The sequence below is a fragment of the Pteropus medius genome, unplaced genomic scaffold, assembly GCF_902729225.1.
Source record: "Pteropus medius unplaced genomic scaffold, Ma_sr-lr_union100, whole genome shotgun sequence".
NCBI classification, from domain to species: Eukaryota; Metazoa; Chordata; class Mammalia; order Chiroptera; family Pteropodidae; genus Pteropus; species Pteropus medius.
In genome coordinates, this window is record NW_024350319.1 from 10,087,377 (window position 1) to 10,108,993 (window position 21,617).

Genomic DNA, 21,617 nt, shown 5'->3' on the forward strand with positions numbered 1-21,617 from the left:
TTCTGCAGGGCATGCACTTGTTCACCGGATGATGTCTGTGGCTCTGAGCTGGAAGCTTTCTTTACATTTTTAAAGATGGATCAGCTCAATCTCTCTCCCTCTCCCCTCAAAATGGGAGAAACTGACTAATTGTCATTTCAAAATTATGGCATCTGAGGGACTACAATTTGCATGTCTTTTCCCATGTGATTCTTAGATAATGTTTATTTAGGATAAACTTATTTGTATAGCATGCAAGAATATTGATAAATGCTTAACTTTCAATAAAGCGAATTAAGAGTATTAAAGCTGGTATCACAGCAATTTGTAGTAGTCTTTTCTTCGACTTGAGGGTAAGTTTGAATTCAGAAAGATCTAGGTTTGAAAGCATGACTTCATTACTTGCTAGTTCTGCATCCTTTCTTAACATCTCTGATCCTGCGCATCCTTGTCTGTAAAATGGGAGTAACAGAAACCTTGCTGGGTAGATGTGATGACTTGGTCATTTAATGTCAGCAAAGCCCTGAGCCCAGTGTTTGACGGGTCAATGCTAGTTCTCTTTCCCTCTTGTCCACTGCTCCCTGTCACCAACTTGGAAGAGAATGCTGATGAGGGTATAGCAGACAGAATATATTCTTTCATGGGAGGGAAGAAATGGGAGTTGGGCAGTCTACCGAGGCAAGGAAGTGACTTGCTCGTTGTCAGCTGATGATGTCCTTCTCCTCCTGCCTTTCAGCCTCTGAAAATGCACTGCAGAGACTGTGCCCTGGTGACCAGCTCCGGGCATCTCCTGCGCAGCCGGCGAGGCCCCCAGATTGACCAGACGGAGTGCGTCATCCGCATGAATGACGCCCCTACGCGGGGCTATGGGCGGGACGTGGGAAATCGCACCAGCCTGAGGGTCATCGCACATTCCAGCATCCAGAGGATCCTCCGCAACCGCCACGACCTGCTCAACGTGAGCCAGGGCACCGTGTTCATCTTCTGGGGCCCCAGCAGCTATATGCGGCGTGATGGCAAGGGCCGGGTGTACAACAACCTGCAGCTCCTGAGCCAGGTGCTGCCTCGGCTGAAGGCCTTCATGATCACACGCCGGAAGATGCTGCAGTTTGATGAGCTTTTCAAGCAGGAGACTGGCAAAGACAGGTACGGAGGTGCGGGGTGGCAGGAGCACAGGGGAGGGTGGGGAAATGTCGTAGCTGGCTGATTCGCCAAAAGCAAAGCTTTTGCCAAGGGGTTTGCTGTGGCCCCACTGCTCGTGCCACTGGCAGAGTTCATGTGTAGAGTCCTCCTGGAATCTGGGCTGCTCCAGCTGAATACATAAGACAAAGTGAAATGAATCACTGAGACAATTGCATGGGCAATTCAGGGACAAATCCCTACTTTAGAAGAAGAGGCTACACAGCTGCTGGATGACACAGGTAATAAGTGAAAGGTAATAATAGCTTTATTGCATTTCATTTTACTTGTGTAAACACTAACCAAAGGCAACCATTTATTCACTCGACCGATATTTATTAAATAATTACTACTTTAAGCACCAGGCACCAGGGATACAGTGAAAAACAAGACAGATCTAGACCCTGCCCTCCCGGAATGTAAAGCCTACAGGGTGGCAGTGTGCTCAGCATCGTGGGCAGGAAACTGGTTCTGTGACGTGTAGAACAGAAATCCTGCCACAGTCAAATTGTCCCAAATCGTTAGTTACAACTCAATGATGGGACATGAAATCAACATAGTGGGTCACTGCAAGGTTTTTTTAAAAAGTCATAGAATGGAATAGAACAGACAATATCAACATTCATCTCCCATAGTAAATAAGGCAAAGTATGATCTCATGAAATAATATGTACTTCGGTTTTTACATATAAATATACATATATAGAAAGGGTTGTTTTTTTTTTGACATGCTAAAAATGTTCTGTAATTAGATAGTGATAATGATTGCACAGCCCCATGATATACTAAAAACCGCTGAATTATACACTTTAGAAAATTAAATTAAATTAAAATCATGCACACACATATGTATATATGCCCAGTCATGAAGTAAAATGTATTTCTCACTATAGGTTGAACTATTTTGAAGAGCACTGGTCTAGGAGATGAGGGAATGAGAGAAAGCCTTTCTCAAAAAGGTGTATTTAATCTGTAATTTAATCTGAGACCTAAGCCACTGTGTATTTATTCAGGTAAAGGAGAACCAGGGAATGGGAGAGAGAAACCTCCTTGTGAGTACAAGGGATCACAGGTAGGAGAATGTGCAGTGGATTGGAGAAAAGTCTCCTATGGCTGTGGTCAGGAGGGCAGTGGGGGTGTGTGGCCCAAGATGAGGCAGAGATGCAGACTCATAAACTGGCCAGATCTAGACAAAGAAAAGGACAGTCAAGTATCGAAAATAGCAGTGCAGTGTATTCCAAACACACAGCTCTAGGTTGGAATTCTTACCCTGTCCCTCACAAGTTGTGTGGCCTTGGGTATATTACCTAATCTTTCAGTGACCTCATGTGTGAAAAGGGCATAGTGACTAGGACTCATAGGACTGGTCTAATGATTACATTTCCTTGTTTCCTTAATTCTAAAACATGTACTTTTATAATTGACATACTTTTAATGATATAATTTACCGCCCTCCCTTACAACAACTGTCCATGAGTTGTTTTCTTATTTTACAACTAAAGAAATATCATAAGCAAAATAAAGACTATAAAGTACTAAATGCATTGTTTGGTAAGTTTAGGCAGCTCGTTATTGGAGAACAGAATCTTAAAGAAAGACCAAAGCCCAATGTCCCCAAACTCTTTGCTTGGAAGAGCTTTCTTTTTAAGTCCTAGAAGCCTTATGACCATTGACGGCTGGGCCAGGCAGGAGTGGGCATGACATCTAGTGAGTGAGGGAAGGGGGAGCTGGCTGCTGGTGCTGTAGCCTCCTTCCCTGGAGGCACAGGGGACCTCATGGTCAGCTCAGCCAGTAGATTACATAGGGGATCCTGGTTCTTATTACAAGGTGCCATGAAATCCAGTCATTTATTGCCCTTTAATAAACACAAAAAAGAGAGACTGTCACTCAAGAATGAGTTATTTAACCAAGAGAGCATTTTATAAAGGAAGAAGAAAGAGGGGAATTATTTAGTTTTACTTTTGACTGGTTGGAAAACCCAAAATAAGTAGACACGCTCTTTTCAACAGAAAACACTTCTCTCATTTTAGCCAAATGTTGAGAGGTTTTGCTAAATTTAAGTATTCCTGAAACACTGCTGCAGTGTTAGCTATTTAAGGTAAATACACATTGCTCTGAATCTTCTTAAGAAATTATTTTAAATTGGAAACTTAGAGACTAGTCATTCCACCTTTTGTTCACTTAGATCTTTAAGGAAAAATCTCACACTGAGACCAATCCCCCTCACTAAATTTCTTAAATTTTGACCAGTGGAACCCTTTTACTCAATAGCTCTGTCTCCCTCTGGTGAGCCCAGCTAGTAAGGAGGGAACCAAATCTTTGTGGGTCGTGTACTGGGCCTCACATGTGCAGACATCCATCTGCACGAGTCCACATAGTCCCTACTCAAGGAAATCACACTTATGGATTTGTAGAGTGCCAAAGTATATTGTCACTTTTAGGATCTTTGTGTCTCTTACCTTTAAGAAATTATCTTAAAGAAGCTAACGTTGTATTGACTTGATATTCTCATGTGTCCATATTCTTAACCTGCAACCTACTCCAAGCTGAAAGAATTAAGTCAGAAACAGCTCTCCTTTGGAGTCCAACAATATGAGTGCTTTTCTTGAAACCCAACAAAAATGTAGCATGTACTGAATATACATCTACATCTCATGATCAGGACATTCATATCAGGCTAATATTTTAAAGAAATAGCATAATTCAATAGATTCTGGTTTATAGAAGTTTCACCCTACTTAAAAGCAGAGGGTAAAAATGGCTCAGGAACAATCTACAATTAAGAAGCATGACAAATGACATAGATGGCCAAGTGGTATTCTTTGACATTAGAAAGTAACTGTACTTGAAAATAACTTTATAATTGAATAAGGGTACATTAGGAAAATATGATTCAGAACCAATATTATAGTAATTAGATAAAGGAAGCATAAATGAAATAACTGCAGGAAGAATATTTCCATAGAGATTATAAATGAGATTCTGGTGGAGCAGAAAGGCCTTTAATTGTAATTTAGTGTTCACTATAGAATTATCAGCTCAGTGTGTTACTTCATCATATAAAAGAATATCTGATAATTTTCCCTAATAAGCACATGACAGCTCTTCATATTCCTTTATTACAGCTGATTAAGTATAAAAACAATAGATATTCCTTTGTTGGAAAAGAGTTCAAATCTTTTTAAGAAAGACAGCACAAAGCGTTGCATTTCTATAGCATGTGATCCCAAAAGACTATTATTTAGAAAGTCTGGGGAATTTTAAGTGACATTTTAAAGAACTCTTCATTTTAGTACCTTTAGTCTTCCACTTTGTATTCTTCCCATTTTTACCCATGAAACCTTTTTCTGTAGAGTCACATCCTCCTGCATTTCAGGCTGCAGCTTGTGATCTCTACTATATCACACAAAAGAAAGCCAAAATTATGGGGGAGTTCCTGCCAGTGGGAAAGCCTTTTTGGTGTTTCTGACAACTATAAAAGCACAGGGACACAGGCGTGATTTCCTGATCAAGAATCTGGGTGTATATGTGAGCCGTCATTCTCTTCCTGGGCTCTACATCCCAGTTATTCACTCACCCTGTGTAAGTCTAGAACAACTGGCCATCATATAGTCACAGCCACATAGGTAAGGACAGGCTATAATTTGAGAAAGGTACTTCATTCCCTTACCCTTCCCCACTCGGTCATTTCTGCTCCATCCCACCTCCTTCATTCTCAAAGGTCTTATGAATATATAGTCCTGGTAGGAAGAAAAGGGGGTTGTTAATGTCTATGTAAGCCAGAGGTTCCAGGATTTTGTAATTACCGTCCTGACTACTGATGATGGCTCCAACACTAGAGACAGTAGCAGAGTATAGGAAGGATATCAAGGTCTTCGTGGGTGCCAAAAAGCACTGAAAGGGATGGCTGAATTATTTACTTCATTTGCTCCAAACTAACTACGAAGAAAGGAGGAAGGGATCTCAATGTATCACTATAACAGACTAGATACTCTTTATGGTGTTCTCTCATTTAGTCTCAAAAGAGCCCAGGACGATGGAGCTTCCCATGCCCACTTTATAGATAGGAAATCAAGTCTCAAAGACCAGCAAAACCTGCCTCAGGTCATTCAGCTAGTAAGTGATAGAAACTGGTAAGATGCAAGCCCATGGTATTCCCATCTTTAAGAGCTTTTATATGTACTTTCTGGGCTATTACTAGAATGGAAAAAGAAAATGAGTAAAGGGATTAAGCACTAGAAAGTTGAAGCAGTAAACTCAGGAATGACTAAATCACTCATTCCTGTCAGGTACTTGACAAAACAAAATGCCTCTTTTTTCTTTTTTCTTTTTCTTTTGTTTCATATGTGAAATGGAAATAATGCAAACTGCTTAACAAAAATTCTTCCTTCTCAAAGAAGAGTGCTATACAGTGCAAGTAGAAAAGCTTTTCTGCAGTCCTGTCATTTACACTGCATATGTTTCTATGGCTAGGCAAAGTCAGACAGTCTGACTTGGGGGGTAGGCATTTGAAACTGGCTAATGAGGAATGCCGTAAGCACTGAAAAAAAAAAAGAAACGTAAAAGCACAATCCCCAAAGAATTGAATTAATATTCACAGCAGCATTGCATAGTTGTGGTCAAATTAGACCCTGACGTTGTGTCGCCACAGTTATCCTTAGGCTTGTACGTGGTTGGACCTCAATACAGATATTTGAATGGGTAAATGAAGAAATGTTGGAAGGCACAGATTCATTTCTGAAATTTTGTCAATTTTGGTCTTCTAATAAAAATTTTCAGGCCTCTAAATGTTCTGAGGTAAAATAAAGCAAATGCTCATTTAAACAAAGCATTTCTGTGGTCCTTTTCCTTTGGTCATTAGCCCCTTCTCACATGAATGTACAGCAGGTTCTCAAATAACATTGTTATGTTCAACATTGCTTCGTTGTAACGTTGATGAAAAAACTGGATTTCTGTCCGGGGCCACTGTCTGTGTGGAGTTCACACGTTCTCTCCATGTCTTTGTGAGTTTTCTCCAGATACACCAGTTTCCTCTCACATCCCAAAGGTGAGCATGTGAGGTGCATTGGCGTGTCTACATTGTCCCAGTCTGAGTGAGTGTGGGTGTGAGTGCGCCCTGTGATGGAAGAGCATCATGTCCAAGGTTGGCCCCACATTGTGCCTTTAGCTGCCAGGATAGGATCTGGCCACTTGTGACCCTGAACTGGAATAAATGGTTGGAAAATAATCATCTTACTTTTTTATTAATCTTTCTTAAATGTATGTATAACTCACATTTATTTCAGTGTTTAATATTAGAAATGTTCTGGATCTTTATTTAGAAGTTTGGTGATGTTTTTATTAACAGAAATATGTCTTAGGAACTTCACTCTTGTTTATATCATTTAGACTATGGTAAAATTGGTTTTCTTAGAAGTCGTTTGTCTTAAAGTGGCAGTTTCCAAGAACCTATCAATGATGTTAAGTGAGGTCTTACTAAACTGCCAAGAAAAGATGTTCAGTCAAGACATTGGTGTTAGTCTAGCTGGAAGCAAGCCTTTACCCTAAGATCATTTGATCTATCGATGGATTGATACATAGTCAGACACATCTGTTTATTCATATTTAATAAGCTCCTTATTATCCACCCTGCTTGAAGAACAAGGAATAGTTCTAGTTAGTCAAGTATTCTGGTTAATAAAGGGTTGACACAAGTGCATTATCATCTTACAAGAAATTGAGTTGTGGTAATATGCACTTAAACATTGAACATCGATCATCATTTTTGATGATGCAAAAGTCCCTTGAGCATCCTTTAGTGTCACAGATCTGGCATGATGGTGCATCAACATCATTTTTCATTGTACAGTGGAATATAGTGGTGCTGTTGGTGAGAGATATCTATCTGGTAAAGTTCTAGCTATTTCTCACATAGAGCGGAGGGGTGGGGAAGGTGGAGGAAGAGGAGGAAGGAAGAGAGAAAAAGAGAGAGAGATTAGTCAGCCTCTCTCCAGAAATGATTTAAGAAGGTAGTTGGGTACAATGATTATTTTACCAGCTTGCAAACTTAATTATTGTTCCTTCCAGGAAGATCTCCAACACTTGGCTCAGCACTGGCTGGTTCACAATGACGATTGCACTGGAGCTGTGTGACAGGATCAATGTTTATGGCATGGTGCCCCCAGACTTCTGCAGGTAGGATTTATTCTACAAGTGTAATTCATCAGCAGTGTTGTGCAGCGTTTATAAATATCTGATTCCAAATGTCAACCACAAAATATGTCTGTCTTCTTGAAGCAATTAATTAACATGTCCCAAGTTCTGGTTCTAGAAACAACAAACAGCATTTAATTGTGTGATATAAAATATTGAAAGTTTTTGTTTGTGCTGCTGGAGAATTAATCCATCCTGTGGGCTTCATTTATCCTCTGAATATTTATCAACCAAAAGTAATGCAATAATTGGCATAATATTAACAGTGAACAAGCATTAAGAAATATTAGTTTTATTCTCATTTGAAAGGAATGTGGTAATTTTTAATGAATTAAAGAGGGCAATTTCTTTGACAGTAATGCCTGTTTTCTAAAATTAAAATATTCCTTTGAGCCTCTTTCTCTCACTATATCAGTAGCCTTGGTTTATGCTTCTAAGGCCAAAGCAGAGGCATAATTATTTTGATGTATTGCTTTAAAGGGAACAGATACACATCTCTGTTACTACCTTAAGTTACCTTCTGGCATGTGCCCAGGGAGAGCTTGGTGTGTACTAACAAATGCACTGGTTTGTGGAAGCCCTATTGAAAACTCACATGTAATTTCTTCGTGATGCCTATACATTCAGAAAGTACCCTAGTTCAGGAATGTCTGATGGGCCGCATGTGACCTCAATCCTGATCTTCAAATGGTAAAACCTAAGGTGGCATTATTTTAAGCTTGCTCATTAAAATTTATGCTTGCATTATGTTTAAAACCTAACAACTTCTCAAAGGCCATGGACCTTTAGGCAAAATCTGCAATTTGGAGGTTTAAAGCAAGGATAAGAAGGATATTTAATCATGCTATTACCACTTGGCCACTTTTCTCCCACCTTTTTTAATCCAAAGGCCAAATACAGCAGCAATAGTAGTTTATATGTAAGAGTCAGGTCAGAGAGGAGAAAAGGAAAGGTATGGACAGAGCAGGACTTTGATATGTACGGCCTGGACTCACTTGTTGAGTCAACCAGAATGTAAACTCCCCAAAAGCAGAGAGTTTTGAGTGTTTGGTGCACTATTTGAGCTCTAGTGCAAGGATAGTAGATATTTACCGTCCTGGCACACAGCAGATGGTCTATAAATATCGAGTGAATGAATGGCCCTGTCCTCTGCTCTCTCTCTAGTGCTGTAGTAAAAAGGTGTTGCTATGGGTGAAAATAACCATCTCTGCCTCTCAGAAGTTCTTGACTTTGAGAAAATTAGTTGACCTCACTGAACTTTAGTGACCATGGGAAAGTTGCTTAATGACGGTCTCAGAAGCCTGAGCTTCCATATCTATATGATGATGATGACAATAATACTTACCTCTAGGGTTTATATGATAGTTCCATGAAGTAATAGATGAGGAGTGCTTGGCACAGCCCTGGTATAAGTTAAGCATGCACAAATCTTCCAGGTGAAGGGACTTACTGATCTGCAGTCCAACACCTATCAGCACATTTTAAAGAGATGTCTAAAGAGCACTAAGGAATGGTGCTCCGTGGTGAGGAGGCCTTGTTGCTGGGAAGAGGAGGACATGCGTGGCCTCCTATATGAAGTAGATCCCATTCCTCTTCACTATGGAGAATTGGCTTCATGTGGCCTCCAGCAGCTGGCAGGACATCACGTGGGGCTGCTCACTGTGTGCCTACCCCTTCCATTGCTTCCTTCAAGTGTCCAGTTCCTCATGAGAATAAAGAGTTAGCCACAAGGCACCAGATTTCAGCAAGCAAAAAAGAGTCAACTGTTCATTTTTGGTAAATTAATCTTTTTGGAACTTAAGGCACAATTGATACCCTCAAAAAAAAGGTCTCTTACTAAATTAATCAGGGAGGTTGTCATTCACTCAACCAACTTATACTGGGCACTGGGGATGTCATCAAAGGTGAATGAGACAGTCTTTGCCTCAGTCGCCTGAGTGTCACAAATCTGACTCTGTCACTTAAACCCCTTGGTCACTCCCAAAAGCTTTTAGAAAAGAGTTCACACTCCCTAGCTTAGCACACAAAAGCCCTTCAGGGGTCCACTTTAGTCTCATCTTCTCTGCTCACACAAACTTATTTTAGCCACTGAAAAACTTACAGAGGGACTCGCCCTGTAGATACCTGTCCCTTTGCCCTCAGCTTGGAATGACTATCCCTTCCTTCTTAACGTGGTGATTACTACTAGTATTTTACTAAGAATATCGATGGTTGATATTTTTTCTGCACATACCATATGCCAGGCCTGCACTCAGTATGAATACATGTGCCGGTTCCGTGAAACTTTATGATAATCCCATGAGGTGAACATTATTATTATCATCATTTTACATAGGAAGCTTAATGACATGAAACAGCTGGCCAAGGTTGAAGAACAGAGCTAGGATTTGAATTCAGATCTGGAGGGCTCAAGAGCCAAAACTCCTAATCCCTCACTTCACTGTTTCACAGGCAGCAGGTCTTCCTCCTCCAAGCCTTCTCTGACCTCCTGTCTGAGTCAGACCCTACCTGTGCCCCTACTGGGCCCTGTGTGAATTCCATCCCTGCCCCCATGTCACTGATTGATTTTTCCATCTCTTCCATTTGCCTGTAGACTCCTTAAGAGGAGGAGTTGTGTCTCAATCGACATTTATATTTTTAGCACTTGTCATTGTGTCTAGCACATACTATGTATTCAGTATTGATGCACTCAATGAATAAATAAACTTTAAAAGCCTTTCTTTCCTTGGCCATGTTTAAGAGACTGATTCTAAACTTATTTTAAGACCAAAAGGATCAGGTGAATGAAAAGTGTAACCAGCAAATGGCAAATTCAGATTTTGAGAATTCTCAGAAGTCAGTGGTGGCCGCTTGTTTCATTCTCAATCAGGGCTAGCACAGGGTCCTAAAAGAGGTGCTCAGGCATCAGACATCAGTCTCCATCCTGCCTTCATCACCAGACTCCAGGTTCATTGGTGTTCAGAAAGCTGGAGAAAATTAGTCCCATGTTGCATCCGAGACAGCATCTAGTATATTATGTAGACAGTAGACCCTTAAATTATGCCATATACATACGGGAAACCAAATCCATTTTCTCTAGGTGGACTATAAATTGCAGTGAAAAGATCTGTTATCATTGCTTACCAAACTAAATTATGGTGAGTATTTTTAATCTCATTTCCCATTGTAAATTATTGCAATAATAATGGGCCACGCATTTAAACTCTATCTAATAATCTTTTTTTCTGGTCATACTTAATACATTACCAAGTTTACAACTCTTAGTTACTCATAATTTCTTGAGTATTAATTAGAGGAGTAATGACTCGGAGTGATCACTGTCATGGAAGTAAATTAATATCTCATCCATAATGTGAAGGACATCTCAAAGGTATCATGAATATCAGAGAGTTGATTCTGCTAGAATTATTAGCTAGTGAACATTAATAAAGCTACTAGCATAAAGGGGAAAGCTTCTACACGGCAACAGTTCACCGTGTGGAATCAGGCGCTTATAGAGCCATAATGTGCCCATGTGGTTCACCTTTTATGAAGTCGTTTTAAAATGTATTGTTGTATTTCCTCCTACATGCTTATTGTTTCTTATTTCTTTGCCATAATTTGGCCAACTCATAACAGCCACTGGGTGTTTTCATTACATCCTTCTCTCTCCCGTGGGTGGGCACCATTGGTATCTTATGAGATGATGGCACCACCTGAGGTGCCTGAGTGGTAGGGCATGCGTTCAGGTGACTCACTTTGGTTCTTTGCCCCATGAAAGATAAACAGCTGTAGGTTCTTGATGCTCAGTTTGCACCAGGTACACAAGTATTATTCCAACAGATTCCAAGATATGCAGCAGTTTTCCTTCCAAAAGAAGCTCCAAGGACAAGAAATCAAGCAGCAGAATAAAGGTGGCTCAGTGGGTCTCATAGGCTCAAGGCAGACATTTAGAAGGGCCTGTTGTAGGAACATTTTCTTCTGAATGCTACATAATATTCTCAAAGACCCCCTGTGCAAGCCAATTTCAGAACAATGTAGACACTTGACAGCTATTGATTCAACTCTATTCCTCAAACATTTCTTGACAGCCTACTCTATGCCAGATGCCACACCAAAAATAGACATGTGTTTAGAGAGTGTCTGAGAGCTCTAGAGAAAGGCAAAGGCACCATTCTTTCCTTATAGATAGTCCAGCCCCAAACCCAGAGAGCAGAGTGAACCGAGATTGTACCTGAATGTAGAAGTGTCCTCTCTTGCTTGTTAATATTATGAGACTTCTTTCCAATTGTACAGCTTAACTTTAGAAGATTCAAAAATGGAACATTACCAACTCCTGCTGCCATTAACATTAGTGGACAGGATTGTACATAAACGTGAGGTCTCTGCTTCTCACTCTGACCAGCTGCATACTCCAAGCACGGGGCAACTCTATAGATGGGTGCTTGGAAAAATGCAGCAAGGACAAAGTTCCTCCCAGCCATGTGCTGCCAACTCCAGTGGAAACCTGGAGTGCCATTAGTAAGGAAACGCACCTAGTGGGACAGGAGTTTTTCCAAGACATAGAGCGTCACTCCGGAGGACAGCTTTGGTACAAAACTGGACCATGACTCTTCAGTTCCTTTATGCATGAGTTTTCTCATCTGTAAAATAAGAGTAATAACATTATCTCTCTCACTGAGGCATTGTGAGGATTAAATAAGTTAGTCTGCGTGAAGTGCTAAGTACTGGGTTTGGGCTGAAAGGGACAAGTCTTGCACTCAGATGGTCCATAAGTGAGGCTGTGTGCTTAAAGCAAGGCACTAGATTTTACCTGGATGTTGCAAGCTCACCTGTCACACAAAATAGTGATAGTCACCTTAGACGCCTGATGGAGAAATAAAGGAGATAATGTAAGTTGAGCACTAAGGCTTAACAGATATTTAACTAAATCAGCCATCTCAAAGCTGGCTGCGTATTAAAATCTCCTAAGGAGTTTTTGGACATTATTATATTTTTAAGTTTTTTTTATTTTGAAACAATTTTAGACTTACAGAAAAAGTTGCAAAAAATGATACACAGCGTTCCTGTACACTTTTTACCCAGCTGCCACTAATGTTAACATTTTGCATAATTATAGTCTAAATATCAAAATTAACACTGGTACAACACTCTTAACCAAACTACAGACTTTATTCAGATTTTAGTACTTTTCTTACTGATGTCCTTTATCTCCTCAGAACGCAATCTGGGATCCCTTTGCACTTACTTAGAATCTCCTTAGTCTCCTCCAGTCCGTGACAATTCCTCAGTCTTATCTTTCACGACTTTGATGCTTTTGAATAATTCTGGTCATTTTTGTAGGATATATGTCCCTCACTTTGGATTTGTGTGTTTTTTCATGATTAGTTTGAGGTTATGCATTACTAGGAAAGATACCACAGAAGCAATAAGCCCTTCTAGGCCTCTCATATCCAGAGGTACATGATGTCAAAATGTCTTATTACTGGCCAAGTTAACCTATATCACTTAGTTGAGGTGGTGTCTGCTGGATTTACTCATTGTAAAGTTACTATTTTCCCTCTGTTATTTATAAGTATCTTGGGGGAGATACTATACACAAATAACCTCTTTTGCCTCATCTTTATCCCCGCTGATGTTCTATTCATTGGTGCATCTTGCCTACCACAATTACTCTGCTCTTGTAATGGAGATTTTCTATTCCCTCATTCTTTCTAGATTTATTAATTGGAATTCTTCTGTAAGAAAATCCTGTTTCTTCTCCCTCATTTAATTATTCGGTTATTTACTGACATCATCACGAACTCATTTATTTTATTTTGTGGGTTTGATAATCCAGTACTGCCATTATTTATTTTGATACTCAAACCTAAGGCACTTTTTCAAATACCCATGCTTGGAACTCTCTCCAAGTCAATTAAACCAGAATCTATGGAGATGAAACACAGGCAATGGTATTTCTTTAAAGCTCCCTGTGTGCACTAAATGTTAGTTCTTTCACTCTCTGCACCTGCTTCCTTCATAAAGAAAAAAAAAGCCTTCACATTGTTTTGCAGAATTTGTTCTTGCTCTGGCCCTTGGTGTGCTGATGACAGCCTGCAGCCACTGGGGTAACTGGCTCTGTGATTATCATACCCACCTCTGCTCTCACACCTTCACGCCCTCAGCTTTCCCTGGTCCAAAACAGGAACCTGATGCCAGAACCCTTCCTTTATAATAGTAGCCTCCTGATGTAAAAATTCTGCTGATATTTATTGTTGTTTTCACTGGGCTCAGGTGGAGGAAGAAAAGGCTTTGGCAGCCTTTACAAAGTCAGGTTTGAGAAAAGAACTAAGAAATTATGACCTTAAATTGAGAAGGGCTTTCTGAACGGAACAGTGAATTACAGCTGATGGCAGGCTCACAACCAGAGGGCTGTTCCTGCAGATGCTTCAGCTCTGCTTTCTCAGTCCCACAAAGCATGTTTCTGCCTTTTGGAAATTTTTTTTGAAATTAATTAATTAATTTTTTTTTATGATGACATTGGTTAACGAAATCCACTAAGTTTCAGGAGTACAATTCAACAATAAGGTATATATACATAGCATTGCATGTTCACTTCTGGACAAAGTTTTAAAGGATGAAAACAACCTCCACTTATTTGGACACCTTTGAAATCAAGAATTATATTTACCAACTGTGTAAATTTAGTTCTCCCTTTAGGTGATCAATACAGAGCCAGATAAGTTTTCATTCAAAGAGATGGTCATCCTGAATAAGGAAATTGATCCTTTAGCATCTTTTAGCTGGTTTACAGTTTCCCTCTATCCTAGATGCCAAATCAATTTCATGATTATTTTTAGAAACCTAATTGTTTCTTTAGTCAGACTGGTGCCAAGAATATGTCCAAAACTTTGATGAATCAAATTTAAAACTCGATCTGTACTGGCATAAAAGCTTAACCTCAAGTGTACCATGGTCGCATGAATTTGGCACAGTTCCACAAATTATGCCATTTGAATCTGGGAGATTTGTCTCACACGTTTCTATTTCTCTTCGTTTATTCTTTTTTTTCATAAGAGTTCCATCTTGAATTTTTCCTAGCATGCATTTTCTGTATTGAAATACCTTCTATTAAAATATTTCAATTTCTATGATAAGTAAATAAGTGATCATCTATAATAACTAGACAGCACAGTTTCTAATGTTTTACTGTGGAACATAGAGATACTTTCGAGACAGGCATAATAGAGATGCAAAGTATTAATTTAGCACAGCATCCAACCCAGGCAGGTTTAAATGCTGCATGACGAAAATAAATCTCTCTTTCTGGAAAAACTTTAATCTCAGAGGAAAAGCAGCTCAAAGGTTTATTGTTGTCAGAACCACAGACTCAACACCCCTCTCGATAAAAGACTTCGATCTCTGACCCCAATAAAGTTGCTACTCTAAAAACCATTTGTGTATTGATCTCCTCCAAAGAAAACGAATAGGTGTCTAGCAGGTTGAGCATCTTTGGGATGCCAAGTTACTGTACTTAGAATAGAGCCTTAGTGATCAGAGGGGGAGCCCCAGTGCATCAGGCGCTAAAAGGCAGTTTGCTGGGATGCCTGAGCCTTTTGAGAGAAGAGCTAAGAAGAGACTAAGAGCATAGTCTCTGCTGCAAGGCCAGTTAGTGAGTGTAGCTCAAAGTAGCAAGTTTTACCTGCTGGGATATCTTAACTGAGCTTATCATTGAGGCTTCAAGACAGAAGAGATGGAGTGGACTGACCTAGATGGAAACCAACCTGAGACAAGAGTTCTTTGGGTTTAAGGAATTTTAGTAAATCTTCAGTAACCTAGGAACAAAGGTACCTGCCCACCCCCCACGTTTATCCTGTGCACACTATCTTGAAGAAATGAGCCAGTGTTCATTATCAGAGGTGGAGATGCGGATACAGAGAATTGAAAATTTGGAGACTGTCAGGCTACACAGCAGGGATTGAGGATTTGGTATTTCTGGATACATTGTCTATCTAGAGCAACAAGAGAAAACCGGTGGCATCGTGCCTGCTAACTTCTTTCTCTCCTGTGGAATCAAACTAAGATCATCAACTTTCCATATTTGAGGAGAATTGTCTTTAGAGGCTTGCTGTGTAACTGCTAACTCCATGTAAATTTCTTTGAACAACAGAAATTCAAAAATTATTTATTGAGCACCTACTAGGAACAAGACAAAGGCCGGCTGTCATGAAAAGACAATGAGCAAAGAAACAACAACAGCAGTTTCAGAGAGTGATTGATGCTATAAAAATAGATTTGAGTGAGAGGGAGTGAAGGGAGCAGACATCAGCTAAAATCTCTCTAAGGAGGATGCATTTGAGATCCCCAAAGGTGAGAAGAATGAACTGGTGAGAGAGTGTTAGAGCCAGATGACTGCCTTTGAGTGCAAAGACCTCAAGGTAGGGATGAGCTTGGAGATGACAACCAGAAAGGCCAGTAAGGCTGAAGCATAGAGGACAAAGCTGGGTGGGTTAGGAGAAGGCTCTGGAGAGAGGTCAGATCACATAACACCCTGTAGGCCATGCTCTTAGTATAATTGGGCGTCTCTGAAGGATTTGAGAGTAGAAATGGTGAAGAAGAATGATTTGTTTTTGTTTTGTAAATATCTCTAGAGCCGCTTGTGGTAAATAGACTGTATGGGGGCAAGAGTAGAAATAAGAACAATAGTTGGCCTTAGAAATATGAATCCCAAAAGCCTGAACGTCCTACAGCACACTTTTAATCTCTCTGTTTGGTAATGGCATTCATTGCACTTATTCATACCCTCAAAACCCCTCCACTTGCTTATTATTTGTTTGATGGAAAAAATATTTGTTGAAATTTATTTAAATTGAAAATATGAGTTGTGTTTATCAGCTTTTTAAAGATAATACCTTACCTCCTCAGTCAAAGGATTTTTTTTTTTTTCTGCGTTAATCAGTTATCTCATTTCCTCCTACAGGGATCCCAATCATCCTTCGGTACCTTATCATTATTATGAACCTTTTGGACCAGATGAATGTACAATGTACCTCTCCCATGAGCGAGGACGGAAGGGTAGTCACCACCGCTTTATCACAGAGAAACGAGTCTTTAAGAACTGGGCAAGGACATTCAATATTCACTTTTTTCAACCAGACTGGAAACCAGAACCACTTGCTATAAGTCATCCTGAGAATAAACCTGTACTCTGAGGAACGAGCATGCCAGACCAAATCAGACAACGAGCTGCTAAACTCCCTGGGCCATCAGACACAAAAGAGGAACAGAACCTGTAGCAGGAAATAGCCTCACTCCTCAAGAAGTACTATGTACAGATGCCCATAAGACATAACTACAAAGCAGTGCAGTTAGTTGGCTGATAGGGAGAATTCTAGAATTAACATATCTTAATGAATGTTGTCTCATTCAAAAGGGGTTATCTTCGGAATTGAGTACTCATTTCAGCGATGCTGCTGTGGCTAAAAACATTTTGGATCTCCTTAAGTGTTGCCTTCGGAACAGAAACATGAGCAACTCAACAATATTAGTTGTATATTCCTTTATAGAAATACCATGTCAAAAGACACTTTTCTATCAAGTCGTATCCTAACCTGACCTATAACCTTTGTCACCTGTTGAACTCTGTGTGTGTGATTTGTAAAACGCAGCCTGAAAGTGTGGACATTGTTTCTAAAGAGCACATCTCCACCGACTTTCATAAAGCAAATGCCCGGTATTTATTTATTGACAGTTTTGTAGTGTACTCTAGGCCAGTATTTTTATAGATTATTATGTGGTAATTTATCTTTATATTTATTTAGGTAATTTATTCCAACTCCTGGATCCCAAATGACGGTCAGAAAAGGCCTAGCATTGGGTTGATGAGTTACTGTATCCACCATGCTCATTGGTAGCATGCAGTTGGTATTTAGCTTGAAAATTTTGTCTTGCATTTTTAAACCCTTAGGCTTCAAGAAAAGCTGTGACATTTTCCAAGGTGCAGAAATGCTCCAAATGACAAAACTGAAAACCAAAAACTGTGTCATTAACACAAAAAGATACTAACAAGAGAAACTTAAAGATAGTTTTCTTTAGTAATAATTTATGTAGGTCATTTCACTTAAGCCCTAGTTTCCTATTCCACAGAATGATGTGAACTTCTCATTGAACCCTTTGAGGACTTTGCACTTGGAATGATGGGGCTCCTATAGTAGTAGCAGGAGCCTTTTTTAGGGGGCCTTTTATATTCCCCTACAACCTAACTTTCTTTTGTGGTTAAAACATAGTTTCTCCTTGGTCCTCATTAGCTAAAATCTACTCCCTGCTTTTCTGGAGCTTTTTGCACCAAAAGAGGGGTTGAGGGGGAGAAGAGAAGGAGAGAGGAAAGGAGGGAGGCAGGGCTGGAGGGAGGGAGAGAGAGGGGAGTGGGGAGAAAGGGTAAGGGAGAGAAGAGGGAGGAGAGAGAGCAGGAGGGAGAGAAAGAAAGAGAGAGAGAGAGAGAAGAGAACAAACATTACCATTCCCTGGTCTAGGGGAGTATAAGAATTTATTTTATTCAGAGCCAAGATCAGTTGGTATGAAAGATTTTCATTTAAGCAAACAATATTGTTCAAAAATGGTCTTTAAAAAATACAGCAGTGGTTTTTTTTTTACACATGGCTTAGGAAGCACTAGTTTTTCTAATGCCAAATTTGATGGCACCAGCAAATATGTCATATAGAGACTGACGTTCTTTTGCAGAACATGACCTGGCTTGTGATTAAAGAAGTTTTCTCACATTACCACTTTTTTCCCCTGTTCTTAATTAGTACTAAGATTCCATTCCTTTGCACTAACTGGTACTGTTAATTATATGGAGTACTATTATTGAGATGAAAACAGTCTAGATATTTACATACAAAAACAAAGTTGGATAATCATGGTGTGGCTTGAGCTGTTAAAAGCCAGTACGATTGAAATGTCTGTCCAAAATACACTGGAATGTGTTCTTTAAATTTTCTCGTAGCTTGTAAAAAGAATTTTATTCTAGTACAGTCTCTTCTGCAGCATGGACTCTGAATACACAGTACTTTATGAATGTATGAAAAGTGTATGAATTTTATATAATTGATTCATAGGCCACCCTTACCATAACTTAAAGAGATTGTTATTCAGATGTAAGTAGCACCTTTAACTACTTTTATTTTTATGGATAATTGGGAAGGCATACTTGGGAAATGCAAAGAGGTAATCATATTACCTAATCTACTAATATCTCAAATGTCTGTGTTATCTTCAACTTTTAGGATTCATTTGTTTGTTTTTAAAAAACCTTGTGATAGCTCCATCTTTTTTGTAACTTCTCCCTCTCAAATACTCAAAAGAGTGAAAAGCAATGAAATTCTGAAATTTCTGGCTTCACTGGAAAATATTTTAAATATATATGTAGCTAGGATATGTGAGTATGTGTTTATATTTTTTAAAACATGATATAAATAAATGTAAGAAATTATCGCTTAGGCAGTGGTTTTATTACAGCATTTCAAGAAAATGCCTAGAATTCTGATAGATCATGCTGATAGACCTGGTTGTGGGCAATTGAGTTCTTATATCACCACTATTTCATAACTATCAATCTTAACACCATTCAACACCATTAAACATCAACTCTGATATAAAAGGTGACTACAAAACCATGTTTACAGACTTCAGCACTTTCAATATCTGATTGTGTTTGAAGCCTAAGTCATATTTGTTATGTTACATACCTTTTTCTTTTTCCCCAGCTGTGTCATCAGCTTCCTCCTAGCTTTAAGACCACAGTAACACAAAGCCACAGCTAGACGATCCATGGCGTCTGTTATTTCAACAAGAACATTTGGTAGAGGCCATTACAATAGATAGCCATTATGGGCAAAGATACAAGAATTCACAAACAAAATCGATCACTTCAAATGGCCCATAAAAGAGGAATCTTGCATTTAATATTCTACAGTAAATATTTGCCCAAGAAAGCGTGCATTAAAAGAACATTAGGGGGTGAACATTCAGTGTGCTGTGTGGGGACTTCATTGTGTGATTTCCATTACAGTTAATGGGTGTTGGCTAACTAAGTCCCGTTGCTTCACTAACCGTGGGATGTGCTCCTAAGGGCTAGGCATAAAACCGGAGCAATTCAGGAACGTCCTAAGATTTCAGAGTTAGAGCTTTTCTTCAAAAAATAAATGAAAGCAAAGCATAAAGGGCCGTCCCTGAAAGAGAAATTTATGAGTGGCCTCTTGGAATCCTTAGGCTACTACTATATATCTATGTCAGATCCCAAACAACCCCTCTCAAGTCAGAGTACCTTTTGTTTTCTGAAATTCTATTACTCATCTTTTTGAATTACACTTACATGGAAGAATATAATCTCATTTTTTGAAATCAAAACCTCCCTCAAAGATTAAAAATGTTGATTTGGAAGCTAAGTGAATGTTAGGTAAAAGTGGAAGGGAAAAGCTGAAATTCTGTTAGGATTAAGACAGTGTTACTTAAATGCATATGTACCTATTTATAATAGACCCAAATATTTGCCCTTATGTAGGAGTGACCTCGTTTCAGAAATATCCTCTGGATTCCACTGGGGCCATGATTCAGATTGTCAAATAGACCTACTGTAAGAAAAAGACCTATGTCTCTATTCTCTCTCTCTGTAATATTAGGTGATGTTAACACGCCTTCACATGTCATGTCCGACCCAATCACTTCTTCCATCCTCACTGCTTCTTTCTCGAATCTCATTTTGTCTTGTTGCTATCAGTCCCTCCTGATTGTCTTTTTTTGTCTACAGCATGCTCTTAAACCAGCAGTCTTCGGGGGCTGTTAAGGTCTCCCTTGTAGGTTTTTAAACTAGAGATCTATCTGGGGAACTTAGAGACCTACATTTGGCTACAGGACAAGATACTGTAGAAGTACCATCCTGGTTTCCCCAATGCTGAAGTAAGAGAGAGGGGAGGAGGTTTGAGACATGGACTTTCGATGCTAAAACCAGGATAGTCCCAGGCAAACTGGGATAGTGGATCACCCTATCAAAATGCCACCTCCAAAAGAACTGTAATATTAAGACTTTGGAGGAAAAAGTGAACCAGTTGCCTAGGTTCTAGCACATGAAAAATGATAATTTGGAATGGAAAGAGATGAGATAGTGTCTACAGGCTTAAAAATGAACAGGAGTAACCTCTCTATTCTTGCCTCCACCTACTCAGGGTATTGAGCCACCATAGAAATTCCAAAAAAAAAAAAAAGGCTGCGCTCCTGTTTTTTTCTTACTCAGTGCCCTAATGTTATATACTACCCTGGGGGTGTCCTTTGTCTTTTTATGTATGTGTCCTGTTAGTCTAATTGGATTGTAAGCTCTTTGAGAGCAGGGACTATTTCTCCTTTTCTTTGTAACCCCATGCCCAGTACAGTGCCTTACACACAGTAGGCACTCAATAAATGTTTGTTGTTCATGATAACCTCCTAATGGCGACCTACTGGATTTCTGGTTGATATATGTTCTTTTGTTTAAGAGGTACAGGAGACAGAATAGGTGACAAAATAGTGAAATTTTAAGTGAGTGTTTATAGGGGCAGTCCTTAAATTTATAATATTTTTAATCAGCTGAGCTGACCTAAATTTGGGCAGGATAATGTTGCTGAAGTCGTTAGGTTTGCAAATGCTGGCTGTATTGAACACACAGACAAAGTGAGGTTCAGCAAGCTTTGTGGGCCTCGCTGTTAGTGAGCTGCTCATAGCACAAATTAAATTTAATATTGACAAATGCTATACCATATGCAGAAAGGAGAAAGGCAGCTTGGGCTCTGACTCCTGTGGTTCAACTACAAAAAGGAAACTAAAATGAGATAAGTTATAGCCTGCCTGAAACTTGACAGCTCCAAACACTACAAGTATTTCAACTGGGGGATACAGAGGATCTATAACAATTAAGCATACGTTTATTTTAAATACAAAATGAAACAAACAGCAACAACAGAAACCCTTTTGTTTGTCATGAAGCAGATCCAAAATGGTTTTATCTCTACCAGAATGTGAGAGGAAAGAACACTTGGGAAAGGTGTTCTCAAGGGGAGCATCCTACGCTCCTAAGTCACCATCTGGCCAGCACCTGGTGTGCAATTACCTCCTGGTTACAGGAGAGGGCAAAGTGGCATAAAGTCATTAAAAGGGAGTTAGCTGCCAATGGTTGCCTCTACAAGGGACCATAGTCATTACTTTCTTGAGCACAGAATTTCTTTTTTTCATTGTCTACCCTTCTGCATACTTATTTAATTGTGTAATCTCAATTT

The 21,617-nt window shown here is 39.5% G+C and overlaps 1 protein-coding gene across 1 annotated transcript; it reads left to right on the top strand.

Moving 5' to 3' along the window:
• The first annotated feature begins 633 nt into the window (after nucleotides 1-633).
• Nucleotides 634-17,690, top strand: LOC120583245 (alpha-N-acetylgalactosaminide alpha-2,6-sialyltransferase 5). The gene is made up of 3 exons (XM_039838625.1): nucleotides 634-1,125; nucleotides 7,225-7,332; nucleotides 16,292-17,690. Exons 1-3 carry the CDS (start codon nucleotides 725-727, stop codon nucleotides 16,521-16,523), a joined length of 741 nt encoding a protein of 246 aa, XP_039694559.1. The 5' UTR covers nucleotides 634-724; the 3' UTR covers nucleotides 16,524-17,690.
• Nucleotides 17,691-21,617: the final 3,927 nt, after the last annotated feature.

What these genes read in the sequence shown, in the direction of transcription:
- LOC120583245 (XM_039838625.1), top strand. Translation starts at nt 725, where the DNA reads ATGCACTGCAGAGACTGTGCCCTGGTGACCAGCTCCGGGCATCTCCTG. An exon ending in CAGGAGACTGGCAAAGACAG is followed by an intron (nt 1,126 to 7,224) that starts GTACGGAGGTGC and finishes TGTTCCTTCCAG; the next exon opens with GAAGATCTCCAACACTTGGC. An exon ending in GTGCCCCCAGACTTCTGCAG is followed by an intron (nt 7,333 to 16,291) that starts GTAGGATTTATT and finishes TTCCTCCTACAG; the next exon opens with GGATCCCAATCATCCTTCGG.